Here is a 14,599-nt window from a genome sequence, read left to right as displayed (position 1 = left end):
AATATAAATAGATTTTATTCTCTCTCTCCTTTTTTAATATTATTGAAATAAATTGCCCACCTTCTGTATATCACGTGTGTGTGTGTGTGTATAAATCTAAAATATTCCAAAAATTTTTTCATAAAATAGATTTAATGCAAACAAATATAAAATATACAACACATTACAATATTTACACACACATGTACACACTATGTATATGTATAAAATTTTTTAGTTATAAAATCAATCCTCGTCTAATTGTGTTATAGGTATTCCGGTGCATTCGCTATGTTTGATGCCAAATGAATACATAGGTGCACGTTTTTGTGTATTATACAATGGATAAAAAACTGGCGCCGGGCTGCGATATTTTTCTGACAAAATGTGTCTCCCCTTTAAACTATACGCCGGACCTCGTCGTTTTATCATATTATAATCAATATTGATGTATGCGGCCGGGCCTGGACTCATAAATTTCTCACGGATTTCATGATAATGAGAGCTGAAAAGAGATAATAAAAGAGATATAAAATATATACTATAATAAGTAAATAAAAAAAGAAAAAACATATATATATTAATAAATAAATAAATAAAAGAGAAGGAGGGATATTATATATATTGCATTAAACGCGGAAATAAAGCTGCGTGCGCGTGTGTCTTACATAGAAAATGCACCCTGAGCACGCTTGTCAGGCACTTTGGGTCCTATGCATGTTGGTAAAGAATATGAATTTGGTCCAGGTCCTTCATCTAGAATTCTTATTACACCACGTGATTTCATACTGTAAGCTGGTGCTCTACGATTGTGATTCATCGGTGGGCATAATTCGGGAGAGTAAGCTCCAGGTCCTGGTATTAAATCTTGCACTGTCAAAATACAAAATTAAATATTAATTTTTGCTGTCTCTCATATTTTTGCTGTCATCATATGCTCACATTTTAATATTTTTCTGTCTGTAATTGTGTATGCTGGTGGTCTATCAGATCCAGATTTTGTTAGATTCCTAATATTATAATGAGGACCAGGCCCTATTGCATAAGTTTTTATGCCAGTTCGAGCTCGCATACTGTACGCTGGATTTCTGTGCCGAGATGGATCATGATCTCTGTAGCCAATTAATGTCGGCAATTTGTAAACTGGGCCAGGACCTGTATTCCAAAATTCATATAGTGAATAATTCATTTATACAGCTCAAAATAAATAATTATCGGCCAACTTATTTTTTATCAAGCAGCTTAACATTTTCATCTTATTTTCTTTGCCTTCCATTCTTATTGTTATCTAATAAGTGTGGAAAGCATAACAAAATATAAAATCTATAAAGATCACAGGTGAAAAGATGATATAAAAATAAAAAAATAAATTTTCTTTATGACATTACAGATCATTAAAATATGAATGTGTATGAATTACGATATATAATTGATATATTCATAGTAATCAGTGTATAGGCACGTTCTTACATACATATATAATTTTTGTTACTTTTAGGCGAATTTCAGATATTTTTACAAACTAAATATATATTATAATATAATTAATGTACTAATATACTAATGTACTAGAAAATAATAATCTGAAAAAAATGTAATTCTTAATTTTTAATTCAATTATCACAGATAAATTGTTAATAAACATATTTAATAGTTGCATAAATGATTATTTCGATTAAATAATTATCTATATTATTTTTATTATAGTTTTACTTATTATTTATATATTTTTATAATACACATATATATATTTAGCTTAGCATTTATTTAATATTTAAAAAAATAAATATCTTATTTTCAAAGATTAATTGCATTGACTTGCTAAGTATGATATAGAATCTATAATAAATAATATTATTATATTTTTATTATAGATTATATAAAAAATATATTTTAAAATATTGGTAAATAAAAAATTTAGCTACATATATATGTACATTATAAAAATATATAAATAATACTAAAACATTATAAGGAATGCTGCCATCGTTACCGCGCCTTCCATGAGTTTGGTTTTAATTTAAATTTGAATTCTTTTTAATCTTGATTCGAACTGCTCGTTTTGCTCAGCTGTTCGTTTTGCTCAGCTGCTCGTTTTGCTCAGCTGATTGATTTCTTACCCCGGCTTTAGAGATGGTATAACGTAAAAAGAAATAGACATCCATCCAGAAATATACCTATCTCTTTCTAACTCCAGCAGATTTTCTATAGGATAATAACGTGCATATATTATAGAGCTTCATTGTCGGCAACAGAATAATAAATAAAGGCACCCTAACATCACTGCAGAGAACAAAATGGCGGCCGAATCAAAAGTTTCGTTCCGTTCGACTCTCACTGGACGATGGTGACCGGCGGTGGCGACGACGACAGCGAGACTCGCGTTGCAAGATGCTGTCCCGATAATGCGAGCGTCCACCGAGTGCGACCAATATTGTATAATGCGCGTGAAATAACGAATCGCTCCAATTGACGGCGGCCAGGCTAGGAAGAGGGTGCAGCTCTCGCCTGTAAATATACCCAGAGCGGCCATATTCGAGTCCGAATTTACTCCTACGAGTTTGAATTCTGTAACGGTCGCGCGAGTATCCGAGTAAATATCACATCTCCTACTTTGCATTACAAGTCCCGTAAAAGCGAAAGTGTGCGAGCGATATCACTCGACGAGTTGTACCGCAAGTTTTTCCGCATATGACAATTATCCCCGCCCGGACGACGACGTATACTTGGTGCGAGTAATCCAGACTTGGTCTTGTCATTCGTCAACTCCGCCTTCTACGTATTCATTACATGCCGCTAATTGAAATCTGCTATTTACATAAATGTTGCGCTGATGACAGATCCACCTGATCTTAATCGGTATTCGCTATTGCACAATTATTCCCGCAATTGAATCACGATGGAGGATGTAAATGAGATTTTGGTATGCGCAACTGAATTCATAAAAGGTAATTTATTTTAGATTAGAATTACTTATATAATGATTGCCTAATTGTTATAATGTTTTTTTCTTTATTTTTCTTTATTTTGCAACTGTCTTATTTTATGTTGATTTTTTATTTATAAAATCTCAAAAAAAATTAATTTAAAATAAAAATGTATGAAGTTTTTTTCTGCTTGGAACTTATTTTAAAATTGAACTTATATAGTTTGTATATTTATGTATTCTGCATATTTATTTTTTTTTTAAATCATTTTGAGATGATTATTGTAATCAATATCCATATTATATTGTTAATGTTAAAGATGCAATCATAATTTATTTTTAAAAAAATTTTATATTTTACTCAATTGTATAGAATTTATGAAAGTAAAAAATTTATCTTCCACTTGCTAGAAAAGAGAAATTATTTCATTCTTCTTCCAGATCGATTGTACTTTGTCACACTGAGAACAACAATGAAACCAAAAAGTACTCCAAATACACATTATTTCAGTATTGACAATGAATTAGTGTATGAAAATTTTTATGCCGACTTTGGCCCTCTCAATTTGGCTATGTTATATAGATACTGTCAAAAAGTCAATAAAAAATTAAAAGGAATTGCACTCAGCAAAAAGAAACTTGTACATTATACAACAATGGAGTCAGAAAAAAGAGTGAATGCTGCATTTCTCGTGGGAAGTTATGCGGTAACACATTTTTTTTTCTATTTAGAATGTTGTAAAAATATTTCTTTAGGGATATTTCTATATATCCCAGAAATTCTTTATATTAATAATAAAAAAAATAAAATAAAAACATCAATAGTTTTTGAAATATAAGAGTAGGTGATTATCTAAACATAAATTATAATTGATTAGTTTTAAATATTTATATCTCAAAAACTACTGTTTTTAGAATAAGAAATATTTTTATTACTTAGTTTTTCAAAAATTTCTCCAAGTATTTTAATTCATGAATTTCAGGATCTTGTAAAGATCTCGAAATTGTACTCCCTAAAAAAGTATATTTAAATACATATATTTAATTACATTTCCTATATAATACAACAAAATCTTTTATATTTTTAGATATTATACTGCAAACGCACAGCGCAAGAAGTTTATGAATGTTTGACTAAAAGTCCAAATAATCCTTCATTCATTATGTTTCGTGATGCCTCCATCGGACCACCATGTTATCAAATATCATTAAAGGATTGTCTAAGTGCTATATACAAGTGCCATCAACTTGGTTTTTTTAATTTCGAAGATTTCTGTGTTAAAGAATACGAACATTTTGAAAGAGTTGAGAATGGAGATTTAAATTGGATAGTTCCCGGAAAGTTTATTGCCTTCTGTGGTCCACATGCAAGATCTAAAATGGAAGATGGTGCGTACCTTCCATCTTGGTTGTATTAACAGCAATTTAATAAGAGTGAGTGTGTGAAAATGAATGCAATAAGAAAAATTGAGGATGAAATGAAAGTAAATATATCAGTGGAATGAATAATTATAAGTGCAAAAACAGAATGTGTGCAAGTATGAATTTTGAAGAGAGAGAAATGAGAGAATGATAATTGAGTATGGAGAAGAATGAAGGGATTAATGTTAAAAGAATCATGAAAGTTCAAAATAAATTTATATCTTCAATTTTCACCTTTTATCATGTGAATCATATAGAGCGCATTGATAACAGTATGTGGTTATATATAATGTGTAGTGCATAAAAGTGTTCCCTTTTTTTACAGGTTATCCATTACATGGTCCAGAATCATATTTTACCTATTTCCGCCGTAATAATGTAACAACAATTGTACGGCTTAATAAAAAGGTTTATGATGCATCGAGCTTTACTGATGCTGGTTTTATACATAAAGATTTATTTTTTATGGATGGATCGACGCCAACAGATTCAATAATGTATCAATTTCTCAAAATAGCGGAAAACGCAAATGGCGCGGTTGCCGTTCATTGTAAAGCAGGCCTCGGAAGAACAGGTTCTCTCATAGGTTGCTACATTATGAAACATTATCATTTAACTGCTCACGAAACAATTGCTTGGATAAGAATATGTAGACCGGGTTCTGTAATTGGTCACCAGCAACAATGGTTAGAAAAGTGGGTATTTGTTATTTATTATCTTATTTAATAGTTTAAAGAATGATAGATATATAAAAAAAAATTGATAAATTATTGTATTTTTTAGAAAGGAGTCATATCTCCGATCGTTACTGAAAGAACCACTGCAACTTGAAAACAGAAATTCAGTCCACGAGTATGGAATATACTCGATAGTTGGTAAAGCCAGAGCAACTTCCTTCCAGAGCAATACGAAGAGTCTGATGGAAGATAATGTATCAGGAATAATGCATCGTGTGGACGAAATAAAATTGGATGATCCTGGACCAGTGGCTGGAGCTAGTTCAACAAATAGATACAGTACACTGACTCAGGGTGATAAATTGTGCAGAATTAAAGCTAGGAGAAGAGGCATAGCAACATCTCAAACTTCTCTTAATACAAGCACAGGAACATCCACTGTTGGGCAGTAAGTACAAACTGTTTTTATTTCAACAAAAATTTTTTATAATGGATATATATCTATATATATATACGTATTTTATCTACAGTCCATATTTGGGATCTTTATTACAAACTAGGAGTCAAAAAGGAACTATTACTACTTTAGTGGCAAATAAAGAAAGAGATCCCACTAAAAGACTTTTATCACGATCCACTGCAACGACAGTGAAGAGGTTGGACGATTATTTATTTATCAATTTCTTTTCCAATCTCGTCTTTTAAGTATTCTTCAATACTACTACCTACTTTCCTCCATAAAGATCTATTCACTAATACATATACTAATATGCTTTTAATAACATTATTGAACTGAATTCTATATTATTGATATTACGTGCATGGGGTTAAAAGATATAGGTCTGTTTATCTTGAATGGAAATTGTAGAAACAATTGGTTGGTCAGCAGTAGCTGTGATCCATCTTCCTGCCGTATTAGGTCTAAACCAGCAACACAGAGCCATAACATCAACAACAATACAACTACTATCAATCCTGTTACATCTTTAACTGTATCAAAGCCAGTGAGAAGAACGAAACGTACCTCCTGCATGGCTGCACAGGCTCATACTACAAACTCGTCTGCCAATCATACGATACCACAGCCGCAACAACGCATGAATATGATTCTCAGGTCGGCAGACCGAGTTACTCGTTATTCACTCAGACAGTAAGTCGATAACTGTCCTTATTCTCGGATTTGAGCCTAAATTTACGATTTGAAAAATTGATGCATTATGAAGTCCGATTATGCAGTTTTTGATCTTTTAATTAATTATTTGATATACAAGTGAAATTGACATTGATAGTATTTTCCCTCTGCCTTTTTCCCAATTCCATTGCTTTTAACACTTGGCTTTGCTTTATTGTAATTGTGCAAGTATATTTCCCATACAAAATTATATTTTTGTCTTTTATGTTTCTGGTCATCGTTATATAAAGATATAGCATTCATCTGATCATTGTAGATTAATAAAATTTTCGAAGCTTCATAAGTTTATGTTGATTAACATAGGTTAATAAAAATCTATGAAGTTTCATGATATATATAGAAATGGTTCAATGTATAAACGAGAATTTTCATATATAAGTTTATTAATGGAAAAAAAAAATTGTAATATGTTTGCAAATATTTTTTATGATTAGAATATAATAGCTATTAATGTGCAATTTTCGTGTTCTCTTGGTGAAAAAAAAGAGATTTTGCGAATCAAGAATGACATTGATTTTTTTGGAGTGATATGCATAGTTTGCATTTCACAACTTTCGTTAAACTCTCCCATTTCAATACTTGCAACTGTAATAAGAGGTATTTTCCCAAACTATATTCAGAATTTACATAAGATTTTGATATCTTTTCGTTTATTAAAAACTTTAATTCATTATACAGATGGATGTACTAGTTTATTCATCATGATTACTACAGAGAATCCTGCTATAACTTTATTCTATAATTTTTTAAAGTACGCATTATAATTATACGTATTTTTATATATAGCTGCAAGTCCTGTAATGCGTGCGTCATAATTATAACGCATGTATTAAAAAGTTACAGAATAAGCCTGCTGATAATGTTCTGCTTATGATATTTACATTATTCTGTCTGTGCAGCCATTTCGGACTTATTTAATTTTTGGTCTTTAAAAAAATCTCGTTTATATTTATATGAACCATTTTCCTACATACATACATACATACATACAGAATGTTTCACAACATGCAATTAATTTTAGTAGTTAATGGGAGACATATAAAACAGTGAAAAGAAGTTTATATTAGTATATTTCGTTTGTGGATTCCACATATTATATATGAATCATCCTATGGGTATATAAAAATGTAAAAAAGATTGTATTATAATGTAATATAAACAAAGGATGTCCCGAAAGAAAAGATCAATATATTGAGAGGAAATAACATTGATCATTGTGAGAAAAAAAATTCACATGAATATATGTCTGATTCTGAATAGTTTGCAAAATAAAATTTGAACATGATTCTTTCTTCCTTTTTCTTCGTGCACTTCAATGCACAAACATCTAATTGAATTGGATAAGTGTTTATAATATTATTTGGCTGTTCTAATTTTTTTTGAATTAATAAAATGCATATATTTTCATACATACTGAATATGTAAATATGAAAATATATATTCAAAATCAAACTATATTCATATGAATTTTTTTCCCAGAGGTGATGACCGGTTATCATCTCTTAAAATATTGACTTGGGACTCTCTGTGTACACACACACACACACATACACATATGCACGCAGAATAGCCCATTTTAAGTGCCTACTTTTTATATTTTTTTTGTTTTTAATTAAAAAAATTTTTAAAAACAAGATTTCTTTAAAATTATCTAATATTTTAAATAAACATTTTAGATATAAATCTTTTGTATCTCTTGCAATCTTATGCAATTTTCATATGGCATACTCTGCATTGTCAATGGTATCGTAGTTTCTTTGATATATAATTCAATCAATTTTTCATGAAAAAAACGTAAATTACCGAATTGTTGGAAACGTCATATCAGCTGTAAGAATCCACAATCAAAATAGAGGTTCCTATTTAAAGAATTTAAGATAATCTTAAAGAGTGATCTTGAAAAAAAAAGAATTCAAAAAAATATTACAATTGTATATCCTCCTTAAAATTTTACAATCTACAAAAAAATTCTATCTAAAATATATTTTTCTAAACTCAAAAATAAAAAAAAGATGGGATTTTAAGATAGACTATCTCTTGTGCGTGTGTATATATATTTTTATATATTTTTTTATTTAACAGACACATCACACATACATATATATATAAAATAAAATTTTTCTATACATTTTAAAATGTTTACTCTATATTAACTTTATGAGAAGTGGAATAGCCTAAAATTATGGGATTCTGTTGTGACTAATTTGATTAATTAATTATTGCATTTTTTTAAGGTTGATATTGCATGTGGCATAACTCCATTAATTCCGGTTTTGTTTTGTTGAAGCATGCATTAAATACTAGAAATCTTATATAGGCCTGGGCAAATAACATTTGAACAGAAATAAAAGTATTAAAAAGGTGAAATTTTTATTATATACAATCCGTAGTCCAGGCCTCATAATGTGTACATTACAAATAGTGTATAAGGGATAAAACAAGCGGCACTAGAAGTGGCTAACGAACCGATCCTATTTATTTCTGTGACTTGCAGTGCACGTACAACAAAAAGTTATAAAAGTGCATTTATCAGATGACTAACCGATATTCCCAGTGGCGTTGGGGAGGATTGTCAGGTAACTGGAGCATCTCACCAGCGCCGAAGATCTCATCGCTTAAACCCCATCATTTAGTAAAAAGTACTTCACACTGACCTTCAATCCGTCTTCAAATCAAGTGAGTTTTGCCCAGGCTTTTATATCATAGATTAATGAAGATCAAATTCTATCTCTACAGTCATCAACACTGCATTTAATATGATTTTGTTGTATCTGCATCACATGGAATATTAATTTGTTGCAGTGTTATTTAATGTAAAATTTACACAACTTTTATAATTGGTTTTTTTTCACACATTAAAATCGCGATCTATTGAATGTATGCAAGAAAAAAAAATCAGATTGTTTTTTGTATATATTTATATATTTAATCTTTTTTCTGATTAAAATAAACATTTGTAAATATGTATTTTTAAAATTACTTGGTCTATATACAATACATATTTCTATTTTACTAAAATGTTTATTTAATACTCATATATTTTTGCGATATCTGGTGAATATATATTTTATGATAATATTATCTAAAAAAGATTTTTTATATTTATCCAAAAGTTTAAAAATATTCAATGATTATTTTCACTTCAAAGAAAAAAAGAATTTTTTCTTCAATATTTTATATGTATATAATTAATAATCCTATTATTATTATTTTGAAAGAGTCAATTTTAATTTTGTTAAATAATTAAATGAATGAATAATCCCGAATGTCCTTAAAATTTGTTATATTTTTTGTTATATTAATATATTATTTAAAACAATTAGGCGATTTTACTTTAAAATTTGTAAATCATTTTTTGAAAGGCTGTATCTTAGCTTCGGGAGATCAGTTAGAAAATTTTTTCTGCTAAAAGATAAAGTTTCCACTGTAGACTATAAGATGACATTTTCGACCACTGAATTCTTTTTTTTGTGAGAACTAAAAATTGAAGCGTGCAAAAATTCTAAAAATTTTACTTTGTGGCTTTCCACGGAAAAAATAAGAATAGGGCGAAAATTGTCATTACATAAGTTTTGAAATCGAGAACTTGCTTTTTAAAACGCCTAGCAAGATTACAATTTCCTGAAGTACGACCTCTTAAAAATTGATAAAATTTGCTAATTTTGAAATAATCGTCTAATTATTTTGAATAATATATGTAAATTTTAAAATATATCACTATATTTATAAATTTATATTGTTATATATGTATGAAGCAAATTATTGTGGATCGAAATTGGAGAGTTGATAAAAAATTTATTTATCATCATTGTGATAGAAAATGTATATTATACAAACTAATTTTGTAATTTTTGGTTTTAAATAACGTTAAAAATTTCTAAACACTGTAAATGATATGGCACTTGTTAAAACATTATTTTTAGTATTTTAAATTTAATCAAACACGTTAGAAAAAGAAGAAACTTGCAATATCAATATATGTATATGCTCTATGTGCAGTTTATATATAGTCAATGCAACATGCTTTGCGTCCCGAAGATATTATTTGACTGGAAAATATATCTCATTGACATTCATAGATCATTAAGTCGAATGTATCTGTTATTTAGCCTTCAAAGAATCTCAGATATATAAAAGATATTAGATTATAAAAAAGGAATAGTTCCTTTTTTAACTCAAAAATCAGTATTTAATAATTTTTTAAGTTACTGATTACGAATCTAAAATTAAAATTATAAAATTGGAAATAGCAGCTCTAATATGGCGGCAATAAAGTAATTAATTTTTGTTATACAGAATCTCCCTATTCTGTCCTCTACTATTCTTGATCTTGTACTATATACTATATTGGATGAGCTACATGTCAGATATTCTGTTCTCATACTACTCTTTCATTTATAAATTGACATGCTCATGCATAGAGTGGAAAAATAAAAGATAAATATAGCGCCATATTTTTAACAAAATTTTTGTCTTTTTCTAAGGAAAAGCAAGAGAAAAAAAAGATGTCATATTTTTTATTTCTTTTTCTACCTACTCTATTGCTATAAAGCATTGTAAGCATAGAAATGGCTGGATCTATTCTTATTTAATAAAAATTTTATAATATAATTACAATATATATCTTTCGTATTGAATCCACTATTTCAGATGTAATTTTGATCCATTTTAAATTTTATATTAAACTTGTGTCAATTCTGCATCATAATGTATTCTTTGTGCTGTTTGCTGGAAAGCATCTTTGTATCTTTCTGGATTAGAAGATATTGGAAGATGAAATAGAAAGGCGATCTATAATATTTTAATAATATTATTTATGTTACTAATGCTTTTAAATGTCAAGTGTGAATAAAATTTATATCGACAGTTCCAAAATGAAAGTAACATCAAATGAAGCGCATTCCATACATATATATACCTATATATATCTACGGATCAAGTTTACAGATCAAATTGATGCAAATCGATCATATATATTAAAATTTATAAAAATATTTATACTTAATAATTGCCATATTAGATATGCAATTTTGATTTTAGATTCGTAATCATACAGTAACTCTGAGAATCTGTAAATACTATAGAGATATAAAATAGACGGAATATTAACTGCCGATATGAGCAAGGGAAGGGAGGAGATTTAAGATAGTGTCGGATGTATCAGAATGCGATCTTGTTCTTTCCTTTCGGATAGGCTCGGTTTGATTGCATACTTGTGATTGATGGATAGAATGTTTCAAACCGTGTCAAATTGCTCGGAGTTGTTGATATTCCGATGTTGTTGAACACCAAAATTATTGATATCCCCTTTAAAAATTCTTATCGCAAAATAGGCTATATGTATTTTGTGATTATGGAAAATATTGATTTATACATGATTATAATCCGAAAACAATTCTATGTGTACAGAGTTATATAGATAACGTCTTAAAATTATTATATTTTGCGTCAAACTATGTATTATTTCTTCAATATTGTTACTTTAAGCAAGATGGTCATGATTTAAAAAAAAGCTTTATGGCTCTAAAAATTAATGGAAACATATGTAAATTTGTAGATTTTACATAAATATGATGTAACTTTGTATTTTTTTTATTGTACTAATTATATCATATACATTAGTAACTAATAGGAATTTTAATAACAATTTATTAAATATGAAATTTTAAAATATATATATAAGAAATATTAAGTTATCTTCAAATCTCTTTGTAAAGATATCATGATATAATATGTAATATAACATATATGTGTAATATAACATGCGCATGTGAACATAGTTTAGTTATATAATTTATATAGATATTTATATTTATCTCACTTCTGTTACTGGTACAAAACATATCAAAAAATATGGAATTAATAATGTAATAATAATGTAAATTTTTACACATAAGGTAGTCCAGAGCTATTGTGATTTTCTTAAAAGCAGTTGATAATAGAAAAAAACCGAAAAAGTTAAAGTGTAAGAATAATTATCTTTCCACGACTCTATCTTTTTTAATATAAAAATGTACTAAAAAAATAAAATTATAAAAAGATAATCCTGGTCACACATCATTCAAAATTTTTCTCTATCATTTTTTCTATTTTTAAACTTTGTCAAGAAAATCATAGTGAACGATCATTCTGGGCCATCCTTTATTTATGTGCGCACGTATATTAACACTATACGAAAAGAAAAAAAATAGAATGTTAATATTTTACATAAAAAAAGAATTAAGAATAATTTATATTTCTAAATAACGTTGCTATTACATAATACAAATTGGCTAGAAGGTAAGACAACATATTAAATATCCCGATGTAGAGTAATATTTACTCTGTAAATTGTATATAAAAATGTATATTAATTATTTGAAATATTCTTAAGCATAAAATTAAAAAAATAAGCTGTTATTTTTATGAACACGTAGACTTTTCTGTACGTATTATTCTTTAATAATTCCAAAAGTTGCACTTTTTTATAGTGATATTAAATAAAAGAACGTGTGATATTTCAAAAAGCATTGTTTTAAATTGCGATATTTTTATTTTTTGGAAGACAAAAGTGTGTTTGTATGTATATGTGTGTTTGTGTGTATGTGCGCTTGTATAATACAAAAATTATAATAAAACTAGAGAAGAGAGTTATATAATTGTTAAATGGCTAATTTTATTTTAATGAATATTATAGTATTTAATATAGTATATATTATAGTAATTATATACATAGATACACATACACCAAGATACAACATAAATACATGAAAATTAAGTTTTTCTATCTTAATCTTTTCTATATATAAGTTAATTTGTGAATTAATATGAAAGTTATATTAGAGTACTTTGGTGTATATTAACAGACAGACAGTGAGAAGTTTTATTATGTTTACATTTTGTCACATATTTAAATTAACAACATAATAATAAATAAATACAGATATTATCTTGATGTTTCTGATATATTTAAAAATAATTTACTTACTAAGATAGCTACAGATAAGCAATTTCTTTGTTTAATTATTTTTATTGTATTTATATAAAAGTGTATAGTTATTATATTTAGAATGTTCTCTATTATTCTCATCTGTACTTAAGTTTTTTGCAATACATATTAATTGCTTTTTGATAACTTCGAAAGTTGCAATTTATTTATTAATTGATGATTATATGGACATTTTTGTTATAAATATTAACAATATATATTTAAATATCATTTAAATATATGAATTTATTATAGAATTATTATAAAATTAACTAATAAAGTTAATTTTATTTTTATGCATCTTTGGTGTGTCTTGCTGTATATATATGTTGAAATATTTCTCACTTGGCAATAATTTTTATAATTTTCGTTGTAATAATTTTATTCTCTAGTGGATATATTATTAATTTATTAGTGCCACATATATATTTATATTAAATATAAAAGATGTGTAAAGATATAATGTGATATATAAATGAGCAGCAATTCATTAATATTTAATTAAGTTTTTTAGACTCTAAAGCTTAAACTTTACCTTTTTGTACAAAAAATTTATGTAATAAATTATTGTTACAAAACTCTGTTAAATTTAATCCAATATTCTTATCTTAATCTTGTTCTAAAAATATCTACTAATAACAATAAGATATTTAAAAAAGCAACAAGATACTGACAGAAATAATTTTAATAAATATCTAAAAAAACTACTTGGAAACAATCTGAAAGAGAGAGAGATATAAGAAAATGAGAGGGAGGAAGGGAAAGAGAACCGATGCTTACAAATAAAAAAACGGAAAATAAAAGGTTTGCAAGATAGATAAAACTAGAAAAATTAGAAGAGAAGAATAATAAGATAGGAGTAAGTAAAATCAGGAAGAGAGAAAGCTATAATAGCGTATCATTAGAAAAAGAGAGAATGAAGAGGACAATAGAATCCGGATAAGTTTGCTTGGATATATATATATATCTTATATATAACTCTGGTACCTCTCCACATATATTTTCTTCAACCTTAATATTGTGTAAAAAGAAGAGTTATAGTAACCAATATAGCACGCATAAGTCGATTATGAATATAAATAGCTCACCATGCGTGACGTCACGTAACATAAACCTACAGCTACAGTACACTGAATTACTGAGCGAGTTTTCAAGATTCAAGAGGCCAATTTGTAGAAAAGGATACATACATGCTGGATGGATCACTATCTTTGTCAGGGCTTCGCCGATTGGTTGATACTATACAATAGAAGATACTATAGAGTTCAGTGATACTGTTAGCGATCTAATAAAATAAAAGTCTGTGATCAAAACGAACGCAGCCGGTAGCCGGTCGCAGCCTTCATAAATTGTTCGTTCCAGGATATTCCAACCTTAAATTGCTTAGAATGTGATTAGTAAGTTTAAACGCTATGCCAGAATCAAGCTACTACGAC

At 27.8% G+C, this 14,599-nt stretch overlaps 2 protein-coding genes across 6 annotated transcripts; one reads left to right on the top strand and one right to left on the bottom strand.

The window, feature by feature from the left end:
• Positions 1 to 79: 79 nt before the first annotated feature.
• LOC145961182 (ciliary microtubule associated protein 1A) lies at positions 80 to 14,288 on the bottom strand. Of its 4 annotated transcripts, XM_083081115.1 has the most exons (5): positions 2,259 to 2,690; positions 2,100 to 2,184; positions 922 to 1,134; positions 648 to 852; positions 80 to 484 (listed from the first exon to the last, which is right to left on the bottom strand). In XM_083081115.1, the coding sequence occupies exons 3-5, from the start codon at positions 1,049 to 1,051 to the stop codon at positions 226 to 228; spliced, it is 594 nt and encodes a 197-aa protein (XP_082937241.1). In that variant the 5' UTR covers positions 1,052 to 1,134; positions 2,100 to 2,184; positions 2,259 to 2,690; the 3' UTR covers positions 80 to 225. The 4 variants fall into 4 exon arrangements, with proteins under 4 accessions (XP_082937241.1, XP_082937238.1, XP_082937240.1 ...); XM_083081112.1 differs by lacking the exons at positions 2,100 to 2,184; positions 2,259 to 2,690 and adding an exon at positions 14,252 to 14,288; XM_083081114.1 differs by lacking the exon at positions 2,259 to 2,690 and having other exon boundaries at positions 1,973 to 2,110.
• Positions 2,254 to 12,834, top strand: Cdc14 (cell division cycle protein 14). Of its 2 annotated transcripts, XM_083081108.1 has the most exons (8): positions 2,256 to 2,927; positions 3,347 to 3,612; positions 3,994 to 4,294; positions 4,653 to 5,022; positions 5,111 to 5,452; positions 5,535 to 5,660; positions 5,873 to 6,154; positions 8,691 to 12,834. In XM_083081108.1, exons 1-8 carry the CDS (start codon positions 2,879 to 2,881, stop codon positions 8,731 to 8,733), a joined length of 1,779 nt encoding a protein of 592 aa, XP_082937234.1. In that variant the 5' UTR covers positions 2,256 to 2,878; the 3' UTR covers positions 8,734 to 12,834. The 2 variants fall into 2 exon arrangements, with proteins under 2 accessions (XP_082937235.1, XP_082937234.1); XM_083081109.1 differs by lacking the exon at positions 5,873 to 6,154 and having other exon boundaries at positions 2,254 to 2,927.
• Positions 14,289 to 14,599: the final 311 nt, after the last annotated feature.

This window comes from Camponotus vicinus, unplaced genomic scaffold (assembly GCF_025532165.1).
Source record: "Camponotus vicinus isolate PSW18456_S1 unplaced genomic scaffold, iyCamVici1.0 SCAF_11, whole genome shotgun sequence".
Lineage (NCBI taxonomy): Eukaryota > Metazoa > Arthropoda > Insecta > Hymenoptera > Formicidae > Camponotus > Camponotus vicinus.
Note: the sequence above shows the minus strand (reverse complement) of the source record. Positions and strands in the feature narration are given on the sequence as shown.